At 35.5% G+C, this 25,000-nt stretch overlaps 1 protein-coding gene across 14 annotated transcripts in view; it reads right to left on the reverse strand.

The window, feature by feature from the left end:
* The window catches only part of LOC136853015 (one cut domain family member 3-like), a 544,859-nt gene that overhangs the window by 149,169 nt on the left and 370,690 nt on the right, over nt 1-25,000 (reverse strand). For 11 of the 14 annotated variants that reach the window (XM_067128158.1, XM_067128156.1, XM_067128166.1 and 8 more), the window contains one exon: nt 2,153-2,164. The exons of the other annotated variants lie outside the window; for them this stretch is intronic. In XM_067128158.1, coding sequence (XP_066984259.1) covers nt 2,153-2,164 — 12 coding nt within the window. The remainder of the gene's footprint in view (nt 1-2,152; nt 2,165-25,000) is intronic. 14 annotated transcript variants of the gene reach the window in all.

Raw genomic sequence — 25,000 nt, forward strand, 5'->3', positions numbered from 1 at the left:
ATATATATATATATATATATATATATATATATCATCTATATATATAGCATGAAGTGCTAATGGATATAAAATCATAATAGTAACTGAGGCTTATATATATCAAATCTTAATTTTATTTCGACATAAAATAAAAAAACTAGACTGATAAGGTACTTATTGCTTTTATCGAGCATAACGCTGCAACACGATTATTTTGGGTTGGGTAAAAATTAAATTCAGATGTAATAAGGAAAATTATAATTAACTGGAAAATATTTACTTGATAAAATTAATTTCGGTATTTACAAGAATAACAGCAGAAATATAAATGAAATTAATATTTCCATTATTTAATTAGGAAAAAATTATTACGGTCAGTTGAAAATGACAAGAAAAATTGAAAGTAAAATAAAGAAAAATACCAGCATTTACTGACGTAAGGTAAAACTGTGACCAGGTGTACAAAATTCGACTCTAAAAATGTCATACTTAATCAAATACCAGATAAATTCCGGAAAAAATTACATTATAAATTTGAAAGCTTAATCAAATACCAGATAAATTCCGAAATGTTGAAAGTTTAATCAAATACCAAAAAAATTCCGAAAAAAACTTACATTATAAATTTGAAAGTTTAATCAAATACCAAATAAATTCCGCAAAATTTACATTATAAATTTGAAAGTTCAATCAAGTACCAGATAAATTCCGAAAAAAATTACATTACAGATTTGAAAGTTTAATCAAATACAAGATAAATTCCGAAAAAAATTACATAATAAATCTGAAAGTTTAATGAAATAGCAGACAAATTCCGAAAAAAATGACATTATAAATTTTCCCTGATGGGTAAAAATTTCAAAACAATAGAATAAATCTAGGAATGAGTAAAATTTTGCAAATTTAATTAAAGGAGAGCCAATAAAATTAGATTAAATGAATATAACAACGGAAGGTTTCTAATATACTGCGTAAATTTGAATGAAAAACCAAAAGAAAATTATAAGCAAGAACTCAAGTGAAAAATAGCCTCTGGATTCAACATAATTCCAAACTAAAGATTTCATACGTATAAAAAGAGACATTTCTGGAAGATTTGAAATTTTAAGATTTAATGGTTAACATTAAAGAGAAAATGCGAAAGGAACATTAAAGACCTCGAAATATCGAAAATAAATATATAGGAGAAAATACATTTAAATTAAAAACATGTGCAGAAGCAAAGAGGAAAATTCAAAAAAGGGAAAACTTTGTAATTCAAAAATATACGTTGCCATGTTACATAAGCGATGATAAAAAATAAAATGTTCAAAGAAATTACAGAAATAAGTAATAAAACTAAAAAAATATATATATATATATATTTATATATATATATATATATGTATATATATATATATATATATATATATATATATATATATATATATATATATATATATATATATATATATATATATTGATTATGGATAAACTAAAAATAGACCATCAAATCTTTCCTGGAAAAAGCAAAAATAAAATGAAAAATCATATGATAAAAGGCAGTAAATGGAAGAGACGATGAAAAGGAAGTAATGAGCGTTTCACAACTGTTTTAAACACAACCTTTGAAATAATAATATCAAATAACACATGAATCGATTCAGGAATAATAATTGAAGGATATTAGGAATGAAAATAAGGAAAAGTTCTATATTCAGAAATTTTAATTCTTTAGAAAAAATGCATATGAATAATGAGATATATATATATATATATATATATATATATATATATATATATATATATATATATATATATATATATATATATATATATATATATATATATATATATATATATATATATATATATATATATATATATATATATATATATATAGAGAGAGAGAGAGAGAGAGAGAGAGAGAGAGAGAGAGAGAGAGAGAGAGAGAGAGAGAGAGAGAGAGAGAGAGAGCACACAACCAAAAATAAGCTCAAACTTCAAGAATTAATCCCATGAAAAAAAATCAAACGTATAATCCATAAAGAGACCACAATGCACAAATAATTTACACGTAAGCAAATGTAAAAAAATGTGAATATTACAGAATATATATATATAAAAAACAGTCAGTTCTCCTAAAGCCAGCTGCCAGCCACCACCAAAATGCACACTGAAAGCCATTACTCACCTTGGAACCCGGCTGTAACATTGATTGGCGACACATGAAAAAGAAAGAGAAACGTTTACATTACCAAAAAATATAATGGGGGGCGGGGTGGGGGTGGGTGGGGGGTAAGGGTGAAAAATATTGCAGCCTTAAAACTAGGAACGGGATGAGAAAAAAAAAATGAGAGGAAAAAGCCAAAGTCATCGAACCCCCTTCGAAGTGGGATCTAATCGCAGCCATGGGATCCGATTCGACTGATCAGCAAATCTTAAAAGGATTTTCGAGATTTACAGATTTTTAATTTTCGATTTTTCTATTGTATGGGGGAGTGGTTAAAGTATTGGGGAGCTTTTGTGCATCGATTTTAAACAATTATTTAACCACATTCTTCTTTTGTTAAAATTTACATGCTACTCGTATTTCTTCAACAAGACAAAAGAGATCTGATCCTTAACCTACACTATATGAAATCTCTGATTTACTTTGATTTTGGTTCTATAATTCACTTTCATTTTGAATCTATAATATAGTTGCTATTAGTAATCCGGACCATGAATCAATGAGGTTGTCTTCATAGAGAGCTATTTACTATTTTTACATCGAATAAAAGAAATGATCATATTTGCAAATTTGAAAAACTGTATTTGTATATTTGGAAGCAGTCTGGTAATTCATTTGCTGTTCAGTACTCTACATCCCCATTATCAATATCAGCCTTCAGTCTGCAGTCTTCTGAATGAATGGTCATTCAGAATACAGAGAGAGAGAGAGAGAGAGAGAGAGAGAGAGAGAGAGAGAGAGAGAGAGAGAGAGAGAGAGAGAGAGAGAGAGAGAGAGAGAGAGCATAAAAAGCATAAACAGGGAAAGTCAGTGATTTCAAGTAACTATTAATATAAAGATTTATAAAAAAGAGAATATACACGAGAGAGAGAGAGAGAGAGAGAGAGAGAGAGAGAGAGAGAGAGAGAGAGAGAGAGAGAGAGAGAGAGAAAAAACATAGCACTGGGAAAGTCAGTAATTTTAAGTTAATATTAAAACCGAAAAACATAAAAAAATCCACAAACAAACAAAAGAGAGAGAGAGAGAGAGAGAGAGAGAGAGAGAGAGAGAGAGAGAGAGAGAGAGAGAGAGAGAGAGAATACAAATAAATTTTTTTATAAAGTCATTTAAGAAAAATCGACCACAGACACACACGGCTAAGTGATAATGGGACGTATACTTTCACAAACTCTTCAGAAACGAGTGCTCAGGGTTGTTCAAATACAGTTCGTTTCAATCTGATAAAAACTATATATTCTAATTATCATTTAGTACACCAAATAACAGTTATTCTGGTAACTACGGACGAATGCTCTTTCATTATTCATGATCGAGATCATTATGATTCTGAGTAATTTAGTTGTTCTCATCATTCGTCATCAGATGAGAGGCAATTTTAATGTCACATTAGCCATAAGAACTTGACTGATTTCAATTTAACCACTAACCAGAGCTCATTCGTAAGCAACTTGTCTGAATATCATGTAACTTTTAAGCCAATTATTTTTTTATGTAATCTCAATATTTGCCGAGATGACCAAACAATTAGAAATCTTCTGTAATTGTTTAAAAATCTTTTATAATCTGGTATATCTATATCAGATTTTCCATCAGTTATTCATAATGAAGGACAAGTACCTCATTTAACAGTTACCACCCTGAGCACGATCATAGAAATCCCAATGGCTTTGATGTATTAAAAAAAAACCAAATATAGTAAAATCTTTGGCAGCCCTATCATGCTGAAAATAGAAATGATTAAAGTTAACAAACGTTTACATAAAAAGCGGCCTTGATAACAATCATCTACTTGGTATGAGAAACACAGGAATAATAATAATAATAATAATAATAATAATAATAATAATAATAATAATAATAATAATAATAATAATAATGAAAAATCGTGAATGTCAATGGGGAAAAAGAACACCAAGATGTAACAGCTTATATAAGGCGTTGAAGACGTACAGAGAGAAACGAAAACACGAACTGATTGCCAAACAATAAAAAATTTTTCGATTTAGCTGTGTATTAAAAAAACGAGCAGACAATATTGCTTTTATCCAATAAAACATCCATTTCGAAGGAGCAAAAAACACTACTGAAATAACAATGCACTGGAAAAAAATATATATAATATATACGTATGCATATTTTCAAGGAAAAACTTCAAAACGTTGATCTATTTAATAATTGTAAGTGCGAAGCCACACAATATAGGAAAAAAAAAAGGGAATCAAACAAAAAAAAAAAAAGGTAAATAAACTGGCGGATGAAACAAACTTTCAATTTACTTGACACACACAAACATGCAGCAAAAAATCACAAATGTTTTTCTTTTTTTTTTTATTAGACACACAAGTCAAAACATGGACGTACTGTAAAACACGAAAATATGTGGGAGTGAAGATTTTTTTTTTTATTTATATATTTTTTTTATCATGTAGAATGTTCAGGCTAGTGATGTAAAGGCTTACCTTCCTGGGTGGGTGGGTGGGTGGGAAGAAGAAGGGGGTTTTATAGCCACACATCTACTGAGGTCATGTGAGTACTGAACGAGACTTGGAGTGAGGTTAGAATTATTGGTCGGTCGAGTGACACAGATAAAAAAAAGATGGACACGAGTGTGATTTTGACGGAGAAAACACACCACAAAAAAAAAAAAACAATACAAGTACAAACTCACTGACACATAAAAGATTCCTCTTTGGTTTTCCTTGGTGTTTCCGATAACTAAAACAGTTTCCATATAAAAATCACGTTAATGTATCAAGAGAATATCTTCAGAATAATTATCAACAGGCCCAGCAACTCGTTTTTCCGCCTCATCTACACAATACCAACATAATATTTTCCAGAAAACAGAAGACACTAACAACAACGCCCTATTTCGTTTATAAGACCCAAAATGTTAGACTGCAAAGTAATCCACTGCTCTGGTTTTTTAATACTAACATCAGAAGACCATACGAGGGATATTTTCATAATTCACGGAGGGTATATCTATCTCCTGTCCAAGAAACGTAAGGGTTACGTTGGTTAAGCGTGTTAAGTGAAACGCGAATCAGCTTTGCTGTTATTCACAGCAAAAGCTGCTGCACTGAGGCAATGGTATTTAGACGCAGTGCAGCATATATATATATATATATATATATATATATATATATATATATATATATATATATATATATATATATATATATATATATATATATATATATATATATATATATATATATATATATATTTACAATCTCATCAGACAATTATTACAGTAATAATAATATAACTCTGATAGGCTAATATTTTTCCCAAAGAAAAGCTTGCATTAAACTCACAGATTAGAAGTAATAATTACAGAACTCATTCAAGTACAACAAAAACCCATACAGAATGTCATTACAAACGCAATACTTTTCGCGAGAGAGAGAGAGAGAGAGAGAGAGAGAGAGAGAGAGAGAGAGAGAGAGAGAGAGAGAGAGAGAGAGAGAGAGAAACATCTGAAGCATTCGAGGCATTCTCTGACAATTCGGATAAACTCGACGGTATGTTTGAAGCTCTGTCATTCCGGCGTTGCTTGGGTTATTAAATTCTTCTTTTTTTTTTTCATCATCTACACATCAACAACCATCGCTCCCGAAATCATGTCATCATAACTGGCCCGGGTATTTTTTTGGTCTACCTCCAACTGCGTAGAATGTCAACTCCAGCCATTTTTTTTTCCAGGTCTCTATTCCCTATTTTCTCTCCCTAGACTCCCCCCTATTTCACTATTCTCTCCCTATTTCATAAGCTCCTGCATTCCCTTCCTCGATTCCTTATTTTCAGATGGTTGGAATCTGTCGCTCCGTTCCGGGAATGGAGCCCATTCCTTGCCGTTTTAGCGCAAACTGTCGTTTGAATGACTGGGGGGCCATAACAGTGACATTTATGAAAATGAGTTAATTTATACAAAATCACCCAATTTTTGGTTCTATTCTCAGGTCCGTGGTATTGAAAACAATGGATTTAACCACAATAATTGGCCACAGAGAAGTGTTTTCTTAAGTTTTCTCAAAATAAAAATCGATATTACTTCTATTTCGCACCTTTCGGGTCCTGCTACCGCCGATCCAAACAATGCACTTCTTCTTGAAGTTCGAAAAAAACGCCTGCATCTATTCCGAAAAGTCGCTTTCCCCGCCATTAACACTGCATCGTCAGACGAAGAAACGAAAGGTAAATTCTCCCCGGAGCGACTAAAAACTCCCTATAATTCCCCCGAGAAAATCCCTAGCCCGAAAGGAAAGCCCCCCGTAATTTTTGCCGCCTTGGTTTTCACAGCCTTCTGGGGAGAGAGACTTTGACCTGAGGTGCTAACTGGTCCTTCCTTAATATTTTTTCTTGTAGCACGAGGGGGGGGGGAGGGGAGGGTTAAAAACAGGGCACAGTTGGTCCCTGCCATCGGTGGCCATTGCCCTGGGCAATTTCTTCGCCTAAACAAGTGCCTTGGGAATAAAGTGGTCAATTTGATTGTAAGGGGGAAAAATGCGAGAAACTGTGGGGGAAAAAGTATAAGAGGAATACAGTTTGCGTAGCGAAAATGAAAGAATTGAATAATATTCATAAACAAAGGATCTCAAGAACATTAATAAACAGAATATTTGAAAGATACGAAGAACATTAACAAACACAAGATTTGAAAGACCTAAAGAATATTATTAAATATAAAATATAACCGGCGATAAAATATACAGAAAAAAGTTCCCGAGCGAGAAGAACAAATCAACATATTCAAAATCTAAAATAAAATAAACTGAGTACCGAAACCAACACTGAAAATAAAGAGATAAATAATCACGCAAACGGTAAAGGACCGAGAATCAACTACGCAGTCAATAACTGCGTCAAAATTCCGAGACAAAAGTCAATCTACGCTTCTATGGGAGTAACGCAAACTCCAGCGGATTGCAAAAAGAAAAAAATTAACAATAAAAAGGCCTTTATGACGAATGGTCGTCAAAGACCGAAATTTAAGAACGTGCAGATATTTTGATGTATGAAATTTGAATTCGTTTTTAACGGGGGGCGGATTGCACAATATAAAGTGCCATATTTATCAGAGATCACATGAAACGTAATATCAAGAGAATGGAAAAAGGAGAGAGAGAGAGAGAGAGAGAGAGAGAGAGAGAGAGAGAGAGAGAGAGAGAGAGAGAGAGAGAGAGAGAGAGAGAGAGGTTGATCTGATGATTACTTTTTCACATAAGGAAAAAGCAACGCGAAACTTACATTATTGAAAAGCAACACAGACAAAATTATGAATAATCGTGATACGGGAACTGGAACCGATTGATTAAATTCTGTAGGTGATACAATCAAGCTGAACTTGTATCTAATTTGATATACATAAACTAAACGACTAAGAGACTTCAGTAATATCATAGGGACCAGAGGTAACACGGTAAACAAAAAATACTAAGGAAAGAGACAGTAAGATTGAAAGAACGGTAACATAAATTAAGAGAAGACTAATCATTAAAATTAAATGAACGTAAAGGAACAACAGCAGACCCGAAAAGAGGTATTTCAAAGGAAGTGAGTTAACCGTGGAATGACGATAAACGAACGAAGACAAAAAACATCAAATGGAAAATCTAAAGGAACGACGGAACAAGGAAACAATCGGTCCACCGCAGACTAAAAAAAAAATAATCCCACGATAGAAAGACGATAAAGGGAAATAAAGTCGAAAAAATGAGGCAACTCTTAAATAGAAAATGAGACAAAAAATACACAAAAGCGTAAGATACCACTGGAGAAGAAGAAGAAGAAGAAGAAGGAGAAGAGAAGAGAAGAGAAGAGAAGAGAAGAGAAGGAGAAGGAGAAGGAGAAGGAGAAGAAGAAGAAGAGGAAGAAGATACCACTGGAGAAGAAGAAGGAGAAGAAAAAGAAGGAGAGGAGAAGGAGAAGGAGAAGAGGAAGAAGAAGAGGAAGAAGATACCACTGGAGGAGGAGAAGAAGAAGAAGAAGAAGAAGAAGAAGAAGAAGAAGAAGAAGAAGAAGAAGAAGAAGAAGAAGAAGAAGATACCACTGGAGAAGAAGAAGAAGAAGAAGAAGAAGAAGAAGAAGAACAGGGGAAGGACAGAGAAAGGTGTCAACACGAGACTTGACCTGAATGAAATTAGGTCTCCTCGAGGGGATCGTGTTTTTTCTTATTGAAAATCTTATGATACGGTTGTTTACTGGACACAGCTGTCATGCCGAGACACTTTACCTTTTTTTCTTAAATGTTACAACTAACAACCCACGCTGTTGTTTACTTGTATTTACTGTTTTGTTTATAGAATGTTAGAGATATGTAGGCAGGTAATAACAACTCTTTCGATTTCTTCTAATTTTTGTGGCTAGATACAGGAAATGCTTGTTGACATGTATTCATAAATCAACTTTTATTAATTAATACGACTTTGGAGATTAAAAATCTCATAACCTAAAACAATTAGCTAATTAATGGCTCTTACTGAATGAGCTGAAAATGAGGTAAAAAATACTGAATGAACTGAAAATTAGTTAAAAATCGTAAGTTTCAACATCGCTTTTGTTTTGATTTATTTTAGACTTCATATATATATATATATATATATATATATATATATATATATATATATATATATATATCTGTATATATATTTTATATATATATATATATATATATATATATATATATATATATATATATATATATATATATGTTTGTGTGTACTCATACTATACTTGCTAAATGATTAAGATTTTGACAAAATTTCACAAAGGAAGTCCTGTCCGCTATTGGTTGATACTTGCACACTCACGTTAAGTATATTTGAACCGTCACGGGTTCATTACATTCTACTCATTCAGGCGTAAGGTTGTTAAGAATATTCATCCAATAACCATGAGTTTAATGAGCGTATTTTGAAGACGACGTGGAACAATTCCACGTACAAATAACCGCAACAGATCAGGTCATAACTGACCTATATTGAGAAAAATTTCACTATCTCAAATGCTTACCAAGACATGTCTCGTGTAATCCATGGAATGGATATCTAAATTTTCTTCTAAATAATCTTCAAAGAATTATATCCGAATTGTCATTCCTAGGATTTCTTACAGCATTTAAAAAATCTTAGGAAAAATGTGTATATTAACTATGATCGCATCCAGATTTCTGAAGTTCAAAATACGGAACTTCTAAAAGAGGAAAAAGTAATCCAGGCAGCTGCTAAAGTCAATGGAACTTTCATGTGTAATAAAATACTTTCTACGATTTTGTTTCAAATTCTGATGAATAAAAATAGAAGTCTTAGCGGGGGAATGAGGACTGACTACCTTTAGGCGTTACTTCGGGAGGTCTTCTATCGGCGGAAAATTTAGAGCCGTGAGAATGGATCCTATTATTTGAGCTTTTGTTTCATAATTGTTCAATTATATATTAAATGTTTTTTGAGAGAAATCATTAGTATTTTGATAAATAATCTACGGGCTCTTCTAGAAACAAATAAAAAACGCAAAATATGTAACCTATTGAGAGAGAGAGAGAGAGAGAGAGAGAGAGAGAGAGAGAGAGAGAGAGAGAGAGAGAGAGAGAGAGAGAGAATGTAACTCAATATTCACACATCTCTAACAAACGCATATTTATGTAAACACCGCGCGCGCGAGCGCGGGCACGGGCTAGCGACCTTATCGGGACAAAGAGCCTCGTCACAACATCCCGAAACCTGTAGAGGAGACAGACACACTCTGAAGTCTGTATACTTTCCGAAATCTCCCTTTGTATCGGCCCACCCCCAATTGTCCACCCTCGCCCGATCTTGCTTCCGTTCCGGGGAACCGCCTAAATTCACCGGGAGATAATTGTCCGACTTTGCAATTACCATATTCCTTTGTTCGCGTCGCCGCCGCCGTTGCAGAAAGAGTATGTATCCGTTATGGGCGTAAAATATCTGCGGGTAATAATCGAAATTCATGTTGGCGGTGGGGAGGAGGCGGAATGAATAGCAACGAGTTCATTATGTACGCCTCCGTATCCACACTTCCGTTATGCACTTTAGTATTCACGCTCGGCAGATGTCGGGGGCCTGAAGAGTAACTGAAATGTGGCGTGCGCTTTCCGTAGAGTTTCAGGAACAAATTCCTTCCCTTTTTTTTTTTCCTCGCGTCATTTTGCGTAATATTCAAATATGTTAATTTTCATGTAGAGCAGAATGACAGGAAGTTTATCAAATGTCTTGTTTTAATGACTGTCAAATTATAAGCATTCCTGACTTTACAGTGATGTTAATGATTAGTAGGCATTTACGAAAATACCAACAGCGTCTGAATGACAAGACTTCGATTATCTAAATTACAAAGACCGTCAGACATGTATAGAAACGTATTAAAGAGAGAAAAATATTCTAAAACAAACTCTGGGTTCTTTCGGCTTCCGTCTAAAATTTCAAAACTGCCGTGCTGCATTCACAGCTAATTCAAAAGCAAACTCGCGCCGAAAGAACATATTTCGAATACGAGAATAAGTTGCGTCTACATTTTTTGAAAGAGGCCCGTGGTTCATTTTCCCGAGGAAAACGTAGTTTCGGGAGAGTTTTATTGCTCTCGCGACAAAACCTCGGCACACCCGGATAGATAATGGCACCCGGAAGTTAAAAAATAATAATAAAAAAAGGATTTTAAAGAAACTCATCTTTCCAGAAATGTATCTCGCGCGTTCCTTATCTCTCTCTCTCTCCCTCAAAGTCGGGATGATACTGTGCCGTAAATTCCGTCGCGCGGGAAAAAATATATAAATTCCGACTCATGAATATATCCATCGACAAGGATAAGTAATGTCCTAACTTCAAGGACCCCTTCAGCAGATGCGGATCCCTGAATAGGATCCTGAATCCTGCCCGTATTAACTTATAAAGTGCGCGGCGAAGAAAGAAAGAAAGAAAGAAGGAAAAAAAGAAAGTAAGAAAGGGGAGGGGGAAAATATTTATCTGAAAAAACTCAGATCAGCGAAATGCAAGCTGTGATATTTGGCGGTGACAGTTGTTGAGCGAGAAAGAAGGTGATGTCGGGAGCGGAAGTGAAGTGTGTGTGTGTGTATGTGCGTGTGTAAGTGTCTGTGTATGTGTATGTGTGTGTGTTTGAAGAAGGGCAGGTAAGTGCTGAAGGACCGATCTCCCGGAGGTCCACAAGGGCTGCGACTGCCCCAGGGGTCCATGACCCGACATTCCCACACAATTTATAGCCATAATTACTGAATAAAAATGGTGGCCGTTTTTGAACGGGTTTCCCGCGTAAATCAAAGCCCCCGTCGTTACTTTTGGCGCGTTTAATCGGCGGGTCGCAGCGGGGTGGCGGGAACGCGGGCTAGGTGCGCCACCCCGCCACCCTGACCAATCACTGGCCTTGGCCCGCCGACAATGTGACGTCACCAAAGACTAGCCAATACTGGGCGGGCTTTGGCAGGACCCTCAGCCGACCCGTGAAGCTGATTGGCGGGCGAGATGAGTTGGGGGTTCGGGGGGGAGGCGAGGGCAGCCCGAAACCCCCAATACGTTCTTCTGACACCCACCTCCACGCCACTCGCCCGCCAGTAACCAGCTGGCTCTCATGTTGCGAACTACCTGCCGTAATAAGCGAAGTGTGACGCCGCAACTTGAGCCTTCTTCAGATGACTTATATTAAAGGACATGAAAATGAAAAAAATCAAACAAACATTCCTTCTCCTGGGGCTTTTAAAATCTCAGATTCCTCATCAATAAGACTGATAAGGTTTTAAGAAACTAAACTTCCACTGAACATACCTAGGGGTAGATTATATATACTTATCATAAAAGGCATAAAATTACTAGGGCGGTTGCCAACTTGGTTAAAAAAAGGTGTAATTCCTGTGTAAGTAGGTCACTTTCAACCTGTGACCTCAGAGGAAGATAGGTCACAGACCTGATAAAGCGAGACGGTATATGTATTTTCAAATTAACCAGTCCGTTCCACCGTACTGGTATCAGTTAGATTCTTATCGAAGTTAGACTAACCATAATTTTCTAAAAGTATATTTTCAAAAATCAAATTCCCTCTCACGGTTAACTAATCAGCAAAGGGAGAAACAGCTTTCCTTAGTCATATTAGCGGATATTAAGAATTACAGACAAGAACCTGAGTTTACCAACGTCACCGTAAGAAATGATTTAAGATATTGAGCCAACGGGAATGGCAGCGACAAAGAACCTTTCACAGAAAGAAGGCACGAAAGCAGTGCGTGTGGAAACATTCGAAAGCGTATTTCAAGAACAGCAAAAAAAAAAAAAAAAAAAAAAACAAAGGCTTCAGAAGTAGAGCGATTTCAATCGCTGTAAAAAGGGCCACGGAGTAACGCCGACAGCAATATATATAACAAGCGACAGTGCCATCGAGCCCAAAACTAAAAACTGTCATAGGGCCAAACAAAAAAAAGTGTCTCGTAAAACTGGATTTTATACGACTGTGATTCTGGGTGGGCTAAAAACGGAGTGCGGTAAGCCAAAAATCGGCAGTTGTGGTTAGAATTCCAGTTATATTAGATAATAGCCGCGTGAAAGTGTTTCCCCGACCCCCTCAAAAAGAAGATTCTTTTAAAAGGCGGTATTGCGAAAATGATTTTATATTTTTTTGCCGATGAAATCACGTTTATGGAATTTCATGACGATTCTTGCTGATAAAATCACGTTTATGGAATTTCATGAAGATTCTTCCTGATGAAATCATGTTTATGGAAAAGCTGTATACATATTATACGGGGGTCTCTTGATAAAACTCACGATTAGACGTGGTTGATAAAATAAAGGTAAAATGAGTAATTATTGAAAAATTCAAATCATGCGATGAATTTGCCAAGAAGCTGTAAGATTGTTGATAAAATCAAGGTAAAATGAGAACTTACTGATAAAGTCATATCAAACGACGAATTTGCTAAGAAGTCGAAGTGTGATTTTATCATAATTTTTGCTGATAAAATCACGCTTAAGGAAAAGCTGTACATATACGGGGTAGTGTCCTCATTCAGCGGTTTACGATAAAAGGTTGATAAAATCAAGGTAAAAGGAGAAATTATTTAAAAAATTAAATGAGTCTGATTTTATCACAGGCAAAAGCTGTACATACATTTTATACGGGAAGACTCTTGATAAAACAATTAATATAAGACGATGTTGATAAAAATCATGGTATGATATGAAATTATTGATAAAATGAAATCAAGCGACGAATTTGCTAAGAAGCCGAATTCTGATTTTATCATGATTTTCGCCGATAAAATCACGTTTGTGGAAAGCTGCACTGTATTATACGGGAGTGTCTCCTGCTCAAGCAATTTACTATAAGACGTTGTTGATAAACTCAAGCTAAAATGAGAAGTTATTGATAAATTCAAATAAAATTTTTCCGACAATGCAAGACTCAGCTGTCCAACATCGTATATTTCATTTTCTTTTCCTTGATAAACTCGATCAAAATCATCTCGGATGAAATGGCGCACCATAGATTATCAAAGATCACGATAATTCAGTGAATAATCTGGAATTATTCTTCTACATAACATCAAAGGTGTTTGGTAGTCTATACTTTGCAATGAAATGAGCTGCTAAGGAGATGACTATAAATGCTGAATTTACTATGGAATAAAAATAGACATGTCAATGAAAATACTACGGTCTCCTGGCCTGATGTGATTGCAATTATTGCAGGCAAATTATTGTAGCATACAGTTTTGATGAAATGTACCAAAATTATATTCAGTTCACAAATTAACCAAGCTGTAAAAAAGCTGACATTTAAACAGCATCCAAAGAGCGCATTAATTATACTTAAACTTGAAGCTTATTATTCTTAAGCAATAGACGTATTTTCTCCATTACCGCTAACATAACCGCATGCAGCACCTATATATCTATATACTGCAATATATGACATATACAGCAATATGAGCTATGTACCTCAATACATGATTTTTTAATCGTCCCATGCTAATTAAAAAAAAACCTGTATAGATTTCTTGCGACATTCTGTAGCAAACTCTTCACTGGCTGAAATTCAATAATCTTGTTCTCAATGAAGCTTATTTCACTATACATTGATTGTATTAAAACATCTTGCAGCTGAATATTACCGGAAACTAAAACTCATGATATTCAGATTCGCCGAAATGAGGTGACCTACAATGACTGTTTTTCGGATGTGTTATTCAAAATCTTTTGAATCTCGGGTTTTGATAATCCGAAATAATACTAATTCAGTTACGCAAATAAAAAAAAGATAAAATTTAATCTTCATGTTTTTAGACAAACATAGTAAACATAATCGCAATATACATTCACAACACCCGTAACCTTAATATGAGAAAAATATTCTAACGAATCTAGGTTAATTTGGAAAACATATTCCAATGAACCTACGTTAATTTGGGAAAAAATATTCCAATGAACCTAGGTTAATTTGGAAAAATTATTCCAATGAATCCAGGTTAATTTGGAAAAAATATTCCAATGAACCAAGGTAATTTGAAAAAAAAATATTCTAATGAACCTAGGTCATGAGGGACAATCAGTGCAGTTCATCAAGTATCGAAATGTCACCTCCATTAATTTCAGTAATTGGAGAATTGCAAAAACAAGTTATGAAATGCCAACATTAATAAAAAAAAGAACAAAAAATATCGCCAGAAAAAAAAGCTACAATATTTTAATCAAAATCCCAAATAAAAAAAAATTATACTTAACAATGAACCAGCCTTCACACTTGAATAAATAAATAGATAAATGAATAAAAAAAACAATAGCATCCCACCTGAATAAATCGAAAAAAAATCATCATCAACAACAACAAAAGCATCAGAGCTGACAAATAAAAAAAAAAAAACAAGCGAGAGTTTCCGTTGCAAGAGCAACAAGTAAATAATAGGCAATTGATTTTATAATTCCGGGGGCTAATGATGCCTCTGGCCTCTCACGCAATGACCGCTAACATCTGGCTAATTGTCCTTCGGAGAATCGCCTTTTAACACCTTCTAATCCCGTAATCATTCCTCGGGAGTCTTTTCTCGGCGAGAGGGAGAATTAGCCAGCGAAGGGTAAATAAATGAATGGATGAATGATGCAAGGATTAATAAACTGGATTGCTGGTTTGGGGTAAAGTTGGTTGTTGCTGTTATTATTAGTATTAATAATACTATTATTATTATTATTATTGTTATTATAATTATTATTATTATTATTCCTGGTCAAGGGAACCTTTAGGTATTATTATTATTATTATTATTATTATTATTATTATTATTATTATTATTATTGCTGGTTACGGAATCATTCGTTGTTATTATTATTATTATTATTATTATTATTATTATTATTATTATTATTATTATTATTATTATTATTATTATTACTATTATTATTATTATTATCATTCAGTAGATAAACCCTATTCATATAGAACGAGCCCACAGGGGCCACTGAGTTGAAATTCAAGCTTCCAAAGAATACGGTGCTCCTTTGAAAGAGGTAACAATAGGTAATAGGAAATACAAGTAGAAGAGATCACTTATTAGATAAGATATATAAATATACGTTAGCTTGGAAGTTGAGGTCAAGGGGGTCACGAAGCAAGGTCATGACTGGGTGGTATAAGTTGGGATAAAACGGCCTTGCGTTTATCTTGTTCAATACCCTGGAAGTTGGGCGTATGCCTTCAGTGAAACTACTATGTACATTTAAGGTACCCATGCAGGAAAGAGCTCAATAATTATGCTCGGTAAATTTAATGACAAAGAATAAATACTGTTCCTCGGAAACGTCTCTCCATTTTTATATCAGCGATTCTTACGAAGTGCTAGAGCGGGTTTCGAATATAGCACTAAAATACGTGGTTTTTTCTGTTATGATTTAACAAGAAAGTACTCTATCTATTTCTGAAGTTATCATCATCAATTACTATCTACTCAATAGCCTTACATAATCACGATGTTATCCCCGTCACGAACGCTAGAAAAAAATCGGGAATATATAAAGACTTGGAAAAAAATGGAAAAGTAAGACTAAATAAATACCGGAATGATGAAAACTTGAAAAGTCCAAGAATGAGGAAGTCTTAAAAACTTAGCGGAACAGTAAGCCTTGAAAACTGACGGCAAAGGATAGCTGAAATGCTACGAAATATTACGACTTGGAAAATTACCCGGAGAGGAAATTGAAATATTACGAAGTAATAAGACTTAAAAAATATAGACCTGGAAATTGTGGAATATCAAGACTTGATAATAACCTCTAAAATAAGACTTCACAATGGCTGGACGGACGCAATTTGACTGTCAGCCGTGACAGTTAACGCTGTTAATTTAGTAAAAGACGTAATTGTTAAAAGTAAATTAACCAAGACACCAATTGTTAACATCCAGATGTTATCTAGTCAGTTGATGCTCAGGCAACATAAATTATTAATATTTCTGATAATTTTCTCAGTTTTTTCCATTTTAGAGGCAAATACCAGGTATGCAGAAATAAAAAAAAAATGGAGAGAGAGAGAGAGAGAGAGAGAGAGAGAGAGAGAGAGAGAGAGAGAGAGAGAGAGAGAGAGAGAGAGAGAGAGAGAGAATATCTTTGTCGCTCTTGTATACATCTGCACTAATTTCTTGCCACAAAGAGTCGGGCTTCAAGTTTTGCCGAAAGAGGAAAGAAACAATAATGAATAAAAATATGTGATGAATATAAAATATATATATATATATATATATATATATATATATATACATATATATACATATATATATATATATATATATATATATATATATATATATATATATATATATATATATATATATATATATATATATATATATAAATAGATAGAGTAATCAGAAGAAACTTAAACTTCGGATAAACAAGAGAGAGAGAGAGAGAGAGAGAGAGAGAGAGAGAGAGAGAGAGAGAGAGAGAGAGAGAGAGAGAGAGAGAGAGAGAGAGGAGGCTTTCCATACAGAACCACTTTTCACTGGTTCCCCGGCGATGTCTTGAATTTTAGCAAATCAATAATCATCTATAACCGAGATTCTTTTTTTTTTGTTTGTTTGTTCTTGCTTTCCTTTTCTGCGTCGCAGATGTGTTCTTTGTGCAGAGAGAGAGAGAGAGAGAGAGAGAGAGAGAGAGAGAGAGAGAGAGAGAGAGAGAGAGAGAGAGAGTTACGTTTTCCCGACTTCTATACCGTGTTTCATAATCTTTACGGCGGCAAATTAGGGCTGGGAGTAAGCTGATTTCTTATCGGGAAATTTTTGCTGTCTTCAAAGAGTGAAAAGGAATTATTATTATAATTTTAGCAACTCTATTTCCCAGACATCTTGACACCATACCTTAGTTTTCACCTCGTACTAGTAACTGGTTAGCAACTAAGAGACGACGAGGCTGTTTATGAACCGCAAATGATAACCAGTAGGTCGGATTAAAGAGTACATATATACAAGGTCAATACGTTGCGCGGATAACTCTACGGATGATAGGACCAGGATTTCGTTTAAGTGACTTCCGGCGCGGTGATTACGTATAGTATTTAAATCCCTGGAGATAAATTCGTTAAAGTATAAGGAAATATAAATGAATATATCGTCTAACTTATGGTAATAACTGTCATACAAATTCATATACTAATTTTATACATATATATACTTATATATTTATTGTCCTAATATTATCTGGTATTAGGCTTATGATATTTATTCTAATATCTGTGATGCTTTCATGTAAGCGGTGCTGTTGGTCATAGCAATATTATGTATATGTATACGCATATGTATATGTATACGCATATGTATATGTATATATATATATATATATATATATATATATATATATATATATATATATATATATATATATATACACACATAATATTGCTATGACCAACAGCAGTGCTTTTCATGAAAGCATCACAGATATTAAAATTAATATTGTAAGCCTAATACCAGATAATATTAGGACGATAAATAAATAAATAAATAACAGCGCTTACATACAAGCATCATGGATATTAAAATAAATACTGTAAGCCATTAAATACCAGATAATAATATTAGGACAATAAAGACAAGAATATTTCCTCCCATGTTGGCTTACAACAAGAAGAACAAAACCAGTCTCCACTTTAAACGAAAAATTAAACTTCAAAAGCCATACTTCTTTAACAAAATTCGGTATGGAACAAACAAACACAAAACAGTAATACAGATAATGTACTTTGGAAGTACAAAAAAAAAAAGTTTATCAAGTTCCGGGCGGCATTTTCTTTTGAAGTTCTAAATTGTCTGTGTCCTACTTACAAGGACGGCAATATATAATCAACAAACAAGTTCCCTCGTTCTCTGTATTCTAAGTTCCGATATATTTCGTAATATTACAATAAAATCTGTAATTATTTTCGAAGCGTGGGGCGTGAGTTTCAATACATCGCAAAACCATGATGACGAGAAATTTTTTTTATTCTTTTTTTAGAAACCTTATACATATATTTGTCCTCAAACCCACAAATTGCAGATGTGAAGACAGCGAAACATACAGTATAGTCTTATTATTCATAACAGAGGTACCTGTATATTAGACGACGCTAGATAAATAAACGTAATAAATATGTTAGCGTTGTCCTAATATTTGTAAATGGTATAACTATATTGCAAGACGCAAGGTACATATGCGTAATAAATATTAGCATGACCCTAATACCTGTAAGAGGTATACCTGTACATTGCAAGACGCGGGGTAAATAAACGTAATAAATATTATCAGTGCCCTAATATTTATAAGAGGCATAACTGTATATTACAAAACGCAAGGTTGATAAACGTAAAAGACATTAGCATGGTCCTAATACTTATAACAGCTATACTTATAGATTACAAGATGCAACGCAGATAAAGGTAACATCAAGCATAGAAAAAAAAAAAAAAAAAGGAATTCCGAGGGAATATACTTATCTCTCTCTGAAGAAATAACAAAATGGGTCATCAATATGTATATCCGTATCCGAACACACAATTTACTTTAGAGGTATCTTATGATTTTACATAAATCGTCGCTAGGAGCTGTGACCGAACGTATTATCAAAGTCGCTCCAAAAATACCTGGCGACATTACGGTGGCCAGCCGCGACAACATCGTCGTGAATCTTATTCGGAATGGAGTGAAATTCGTCATCGTTTGGGTATGCCGGGCGAAGGAGTTAGCGAATGATGTCATTCGATTCGCCAAGCAATGGCTCTAGCCGGCACAGGTGGACAGATAGCGCGAAGCAGGTAATGCAAATATGATGTACACGAGCGTACAAAAATGAATCTCGGCCTAAGCGAATTGATGTACGTGAATGTACAAAAAACCACAACCAAAGCGAATTGATGTACGTGTGTACAGAAATTAACCATGGCCTATGCGAACTGATGTACGTGAGCGTACAGAAATTAACCATAGCATAACGAATTGATGTATGCTGAGTGTACAGAAATTAACCATAGCCTAAGCAACCTGATGTACGTGAGTGTACAGAAATTAACCATAGCATAACGAATTGATGTACGCTGAGTGTACAGAAATTAACCATAGCCTAAGCGAATTGATGTACGGGAGTGTACAGAAATTAACCATAGCCGAAGCGAATTGATGTTAGTGAGCGTACAGAAATTAACCATAGCCAGAGAAAATTGATGTACGTGAGTGTACAAAAATAACCATAGCCTGAGCAAACTGATGTAAGCGAGTGTACAAAAATTAACCATGGCCTAAGCAAATTGATGTACTTGGTTTAAAATCTAGGCTAAACTAAATTTGCAACCTACAGACAGTACAATAAGTGGAACCAATTATTGCGGACATTTTATATTACCGCTTCTGTTTCCACGAGTCGTGAAATACTTCAAGATTTACTGCAAGCAATTTCACTTCTGATTTTGATAACTTACGCATTCAACCTGCGTACTTAACAAGAGACAATTCGAAAAATGACGCGAAAGCTGAACAATACGCAAAAAACGCAGAAATTGGGGTAAACTAACTATTGGTGGCTTAACCAGAATTGTCGAATAGAACAGTTATCGTGGGAACTTAGAATAACTATAACACCAACTAACTTTATATCCTCCCGCCGCTTAATACCCGTAAAAACGTTTGCAGTTTAGAAATTCCCGGTGACCTTGCGGACAATTGCTATCTATCTAAAAAAAAAAAAAATTACTGCACTTAACATTAGAGCTTTTGCGGACAGCTAACGACGGTGGGTAAAGTCAGAGTTAATGTTTGCGATGCCAGATTAACTTCGTTTTAAATCTGAGGCCTAAGTTATCAAAATACAGAAATATGATGCGAAAGGAATTATGGAATGTCTCTACAGATTCTTAGGATTAAGAGATCCCTAGATATAAAATCAAAACTGAAGAAGCGAGCAGTGATGCGTCTTAAAATCGAGTCACAAAATATGAGAATAAACTTGCAGCTTTTTAAGAAGCAGGGTATTCTGTTATATTTTAACCGTTTGAATAATAGAATTACTCAACAAATATTATTTATTCAATCACAAAATATGAATATAAACTTGCGGCCGTTTATAAGGAAGGTCAATCTGAGATTTGAACCGGAGGAATAATGAAGTTACACAATGAATATTATCTATTTAATCTTTAGCCTAATCAATCCGAAACTCACTTATGAGTTCCCTAAGAAACGAATCAACAGCAATGGATGATAAGAAGTTCCGGCAGAAGAAGTGTTGCATTTTCCATAACAATTAAATATTTATATTCAGTGATTACAAATATATTTCTCTCGTATGAATAAAAGAAACGAACTTGTAGAATTAAATGTCACCGAAGAGACTAAACTCTTATTTCTATCTTCACCTCTACCGCTATAAATAAGCAAAGTACCGCATTTCGCTAATATATAGCGGTAACGTTGACGCAAACGCTTCAGAAAAGTAGGTACCGCCATTCTGCTATTTTCCATAATAACGGCAAAGGTTTGATAAAGATTACCGCCCGCGGATAATCCGATACCCTGGAAGGTACCGCTGAAATACTGAGGTCTTTCAGAACCTGAGATTTTCAAATGCAGTACTTCAAGACATCGTCGAATTTCTGAAAATTTCAAAAATCAGTTTTGAAAATTGACAATGCAATCTTGAGATTCTGGCACGCTTCAGCGTCGCGCCGACGACGTTCTCAAACCCGCTAGCGCTGAAATCGTGAAGTCTTTCTAAGAAGCGCTTTATAGGCTCTGAAGCGTAGCGCTGCAGCAGCGCTGAAACCCAGCGCACTCCTGCAGATAAGCGCAAATGGATCTGAAATCTTACAGAACAGCGCTAAGATCTACAGGAGACATCAATTACGAAATTTCAGTTGATGGCTGTAACCATTATAGTCAGTTTTGGCGTGTTTTTAATTTCAGTACGGCAGAATACTTCTGAATCCAAACCGTATTTTAATCTTACTTTTTATCTATATTGTAAATGATTATACATATATATATATATATATATATATATATATATATATATATATATATATATATATATATATAATATTCACTCGTCAATCTCTTCGTTGTAGCTTTCTTGTTATGCAACAAATCCTCAATCATCAAAATATAATAATTCAATCGCGAGATTAACGTACACACACATGGCTATCGCGGAGTTGAATCCACTATTAGATTTCAATACCGATGAATATTTAAATGTTTATCAAATAATCTAATAATAGACACCTAAAAATACGTAAGGGATTCGTCCCCCACATCGCTGCCGATATTTTACAAGACGCAGTATCTAAATATACACGAACTGCGACGCGAAATTGCGAGTATATTCGTCAGCTGGAAAATCGGAGATCGTGAGTATTATTCACAGCAGACTCAGCGATAAGAAGCGAGAACATCTACGTTTGTAAAGACGGGAACTTGACCGCAAAGACGCAGGTACGTTCCGCGGAATTTGACCGCAAAGACGCGTGAGTTCCGCTAGATTCTCCCTAACGCGTACGCAAGAAATGCGGTTTGGTTTGAATGATATAAGACGAAAGTTAAAGATAATCGATAAAAAGTTAGCTCACAACAACGCTATTAAAAGGATTAGTTATACAGGAATCTTAATGGTACTTGAACCGATGCTAATTTTCATTAAGTGATAATATAGCGGGCGTTATCTCATAACATAATAATAACTTATTACGTAAACTTTGTGTTATTACATCAAGTTAGTCTCCGCTGCAGAGACTTTTACGCTTTCCTAGACATCCGAGAGGAGTCAGTTCGAAGTTAAAATGACCTAGAGTCCTAGACCTATTTCTCGTTCCTCAAAGTGAGATATTTATCGTACTTGCTATTTTACGCTCGACACTTATAAAAAATGGTTTATTCCTCATTCCTCAGATTTTCTGCAGAATTTCCTCCTCATTTTCAGATTTGATGCGGAATTTACTCCTCATTCCTCAGATTGTCGGTGGAATTTATTCCTCATTCCTCAGATCTTCTGCGGAAATTACTCCTCATTCCCAGATTTTCTGAAGAATTTACTCCTCGATCCTCAGATTTTCTGCGGAATTTACTCCTCATTCCTCAGATTTTTTTGCGGAATTTACTCCTCATTCCTCAGACTTTCTGCGGAATTTACTCCTCATTCCCCAGATTTCTTGCGGAATTTATTCCTTATTCCTAGGAATTTCTGCGGAATTTCTTCCTCATTCCTCGGATTTTCTGCGGAATTTACAAGAGGCCGCGGTAATCAGGGAAGTAAAGATGACGATCGCTCCGTAGTAGCGCCCTACAGTAGACTCAGGTTGTGTGTGTGTGTGTGTGTGTACGAACCTGCAATTGGAATTCGATAAATACACATACACGCGCGCACACACACGGACGTACACGATAGGCTAACAGACGCGTGGTGGCTGCTGCTTCTTCTTCTTCTTCTTCTTCTTCTTCTTCTTCTTCGTCTTAGGATACAGACGATTTCTTTAGTTTCTAGATCTATCTGGAATTGTATAACAGCGCGTAACGAACGGCGTAGCGGGAATAACACGAATAACACGGGAATGACGCGCAAAAGACGTTCACTGTTCACGCAATTACGGATTCCGACGCGATCGGAAGTTTGGAAGGTCGAAGGAAAACAGGTGCGTATATCGCCCGACGCAGGACTGTTCGATGAGCCAAGTTCTAGACTTATCACTACTGAAGAAGGCTTGTAAGTCTTTCGAGCCGATATACGCAACTTGCGTCCACCACTTCGAGATGAATAGTTCTCGGAAGATCACGATGCACTGACTTCACTCCAAGTAAACAGTAATGCTTCCAGCGCTAAAGTCAAGGCGGGTAAGGAGGTCGCAAACACAGATATTATCCGAAAGGGGTTGAAAAAGGGAACCTCTTCGAGCCCCAGCATCCCCAGGAGGAAACCGAGAAGAAGAAGGAGATGCAGATGCAGATGCTGGGGTGAAAGCGGCGAGAGCGAGTCGGCCGCTCGGCGGTATTGAAGTCCGCCTCCGCCATCTTTTTTAGACCGATGCCGCGGGAAGCTGCCAAGTAACGAGAGGTGGAGGGGAAACTTTTCCCCAAAACGACTCGATTTTGGCACCGGAATCGAGGAGGACCTCTTGGATTTGGATGTTTGCGGCTACGGGAAGCCCCCTCCGTCAGTTTAGCGACGTTGAAATCAGCGCTCCTCTTCTTCTTCTTCTTCTTCTTCGACGGCGTCTCTCGGGGGCGGGCGTTCTTGGTTTCGCGTGGAAAGCCAAGCGGCTCTGTGGGACTTGCCGAGAAGATACAGGTGTTATCGCAAATATGGTGATGACGAGGTTCCCGGCCGAGAAATAAATAGAGACCACAATGGCCCTCCCTCCAGTCTATCAAAGCAACGCGTCACTAGACATCAATGGACGAGTCTATAGCACAACAAACAATAGCACTTCAATAAGCGAGTCCATTATAGATTCGCTCCATTGACACGAATCAGAAACACCGGTTTGTTAAAGTCGGGGAATCGGCGTCATTACGGAGACTATCAGAAAATGAAGGTATTAAGAGTTTTACGCTAAATCTTACGGTAAAGGGATTGAATGCAGGTCTGTTAAATTGGCTCCGCCGAGGATTAAACTAAGCACAGCGGATAGTCTCACATCTTGCGTCGATATCACGCGAGACTGCGAAGTAAAACATTAAGATGCCTTTGCGTCAACGCCCAGCTTATCTTAAGGTCATGCCGTTTTATGTGCGGCATTTCGCTAGCCGGTATTTGGCTCAGAAAACATTACAGCGGATAAGCTGCCTAGTCACAAAATTGCTGATTACTAAATGACTATTTCTCCAAAAATATTCTCTCCCGGATTAAAATGATCTCAAAGTGATTAAGACCTACAGGTACTTCAGCATCACCGCTAATGATCGGTAGTCAGCGGTAATTGCGGAGACAGAAAGGAATCTATCGTTCTCAGCGAAACTGTGATTACCGTCTATGGACGGCCTTAACCAATTTACCTGACTGACTGGTTTAATACTGTATCCTGACGTCACAACTATTTTGGTCATTAACTCAACACATACCCTAAGATTGACAGATGACCAATTACACGCAAGAAGGCTGATGGAACCAGTTTACCTGACGTTGGTTTAATATTGTATCCTGACGTCAAAGAACTTCAGTAATCATTATTTTGGTTATTAACTCTGCACATATTCTACGATAAACGGCTAATGAATTATACGAAAGAAAACTGAAAAATACTTCAGTAATCTTCAAAAGACGGAGACTTCAGCCCGGACG

This window comes from Macrobrachium rosenbergii, chromosome 26, assembly GCF_040412425.1.
Source record: "Macrobrachium rosenbergii isolate ZJJX-2024 chromosome 26, ASM4041242v1, whole genome shotgun sequence".
Lineage (NCBI taxonomy): Eukaryota > Metazoa > Arthropoda > Malacostraca > Decapoda > Palaemonidae > Macrobrachium > Macrobrachium rosenbergii.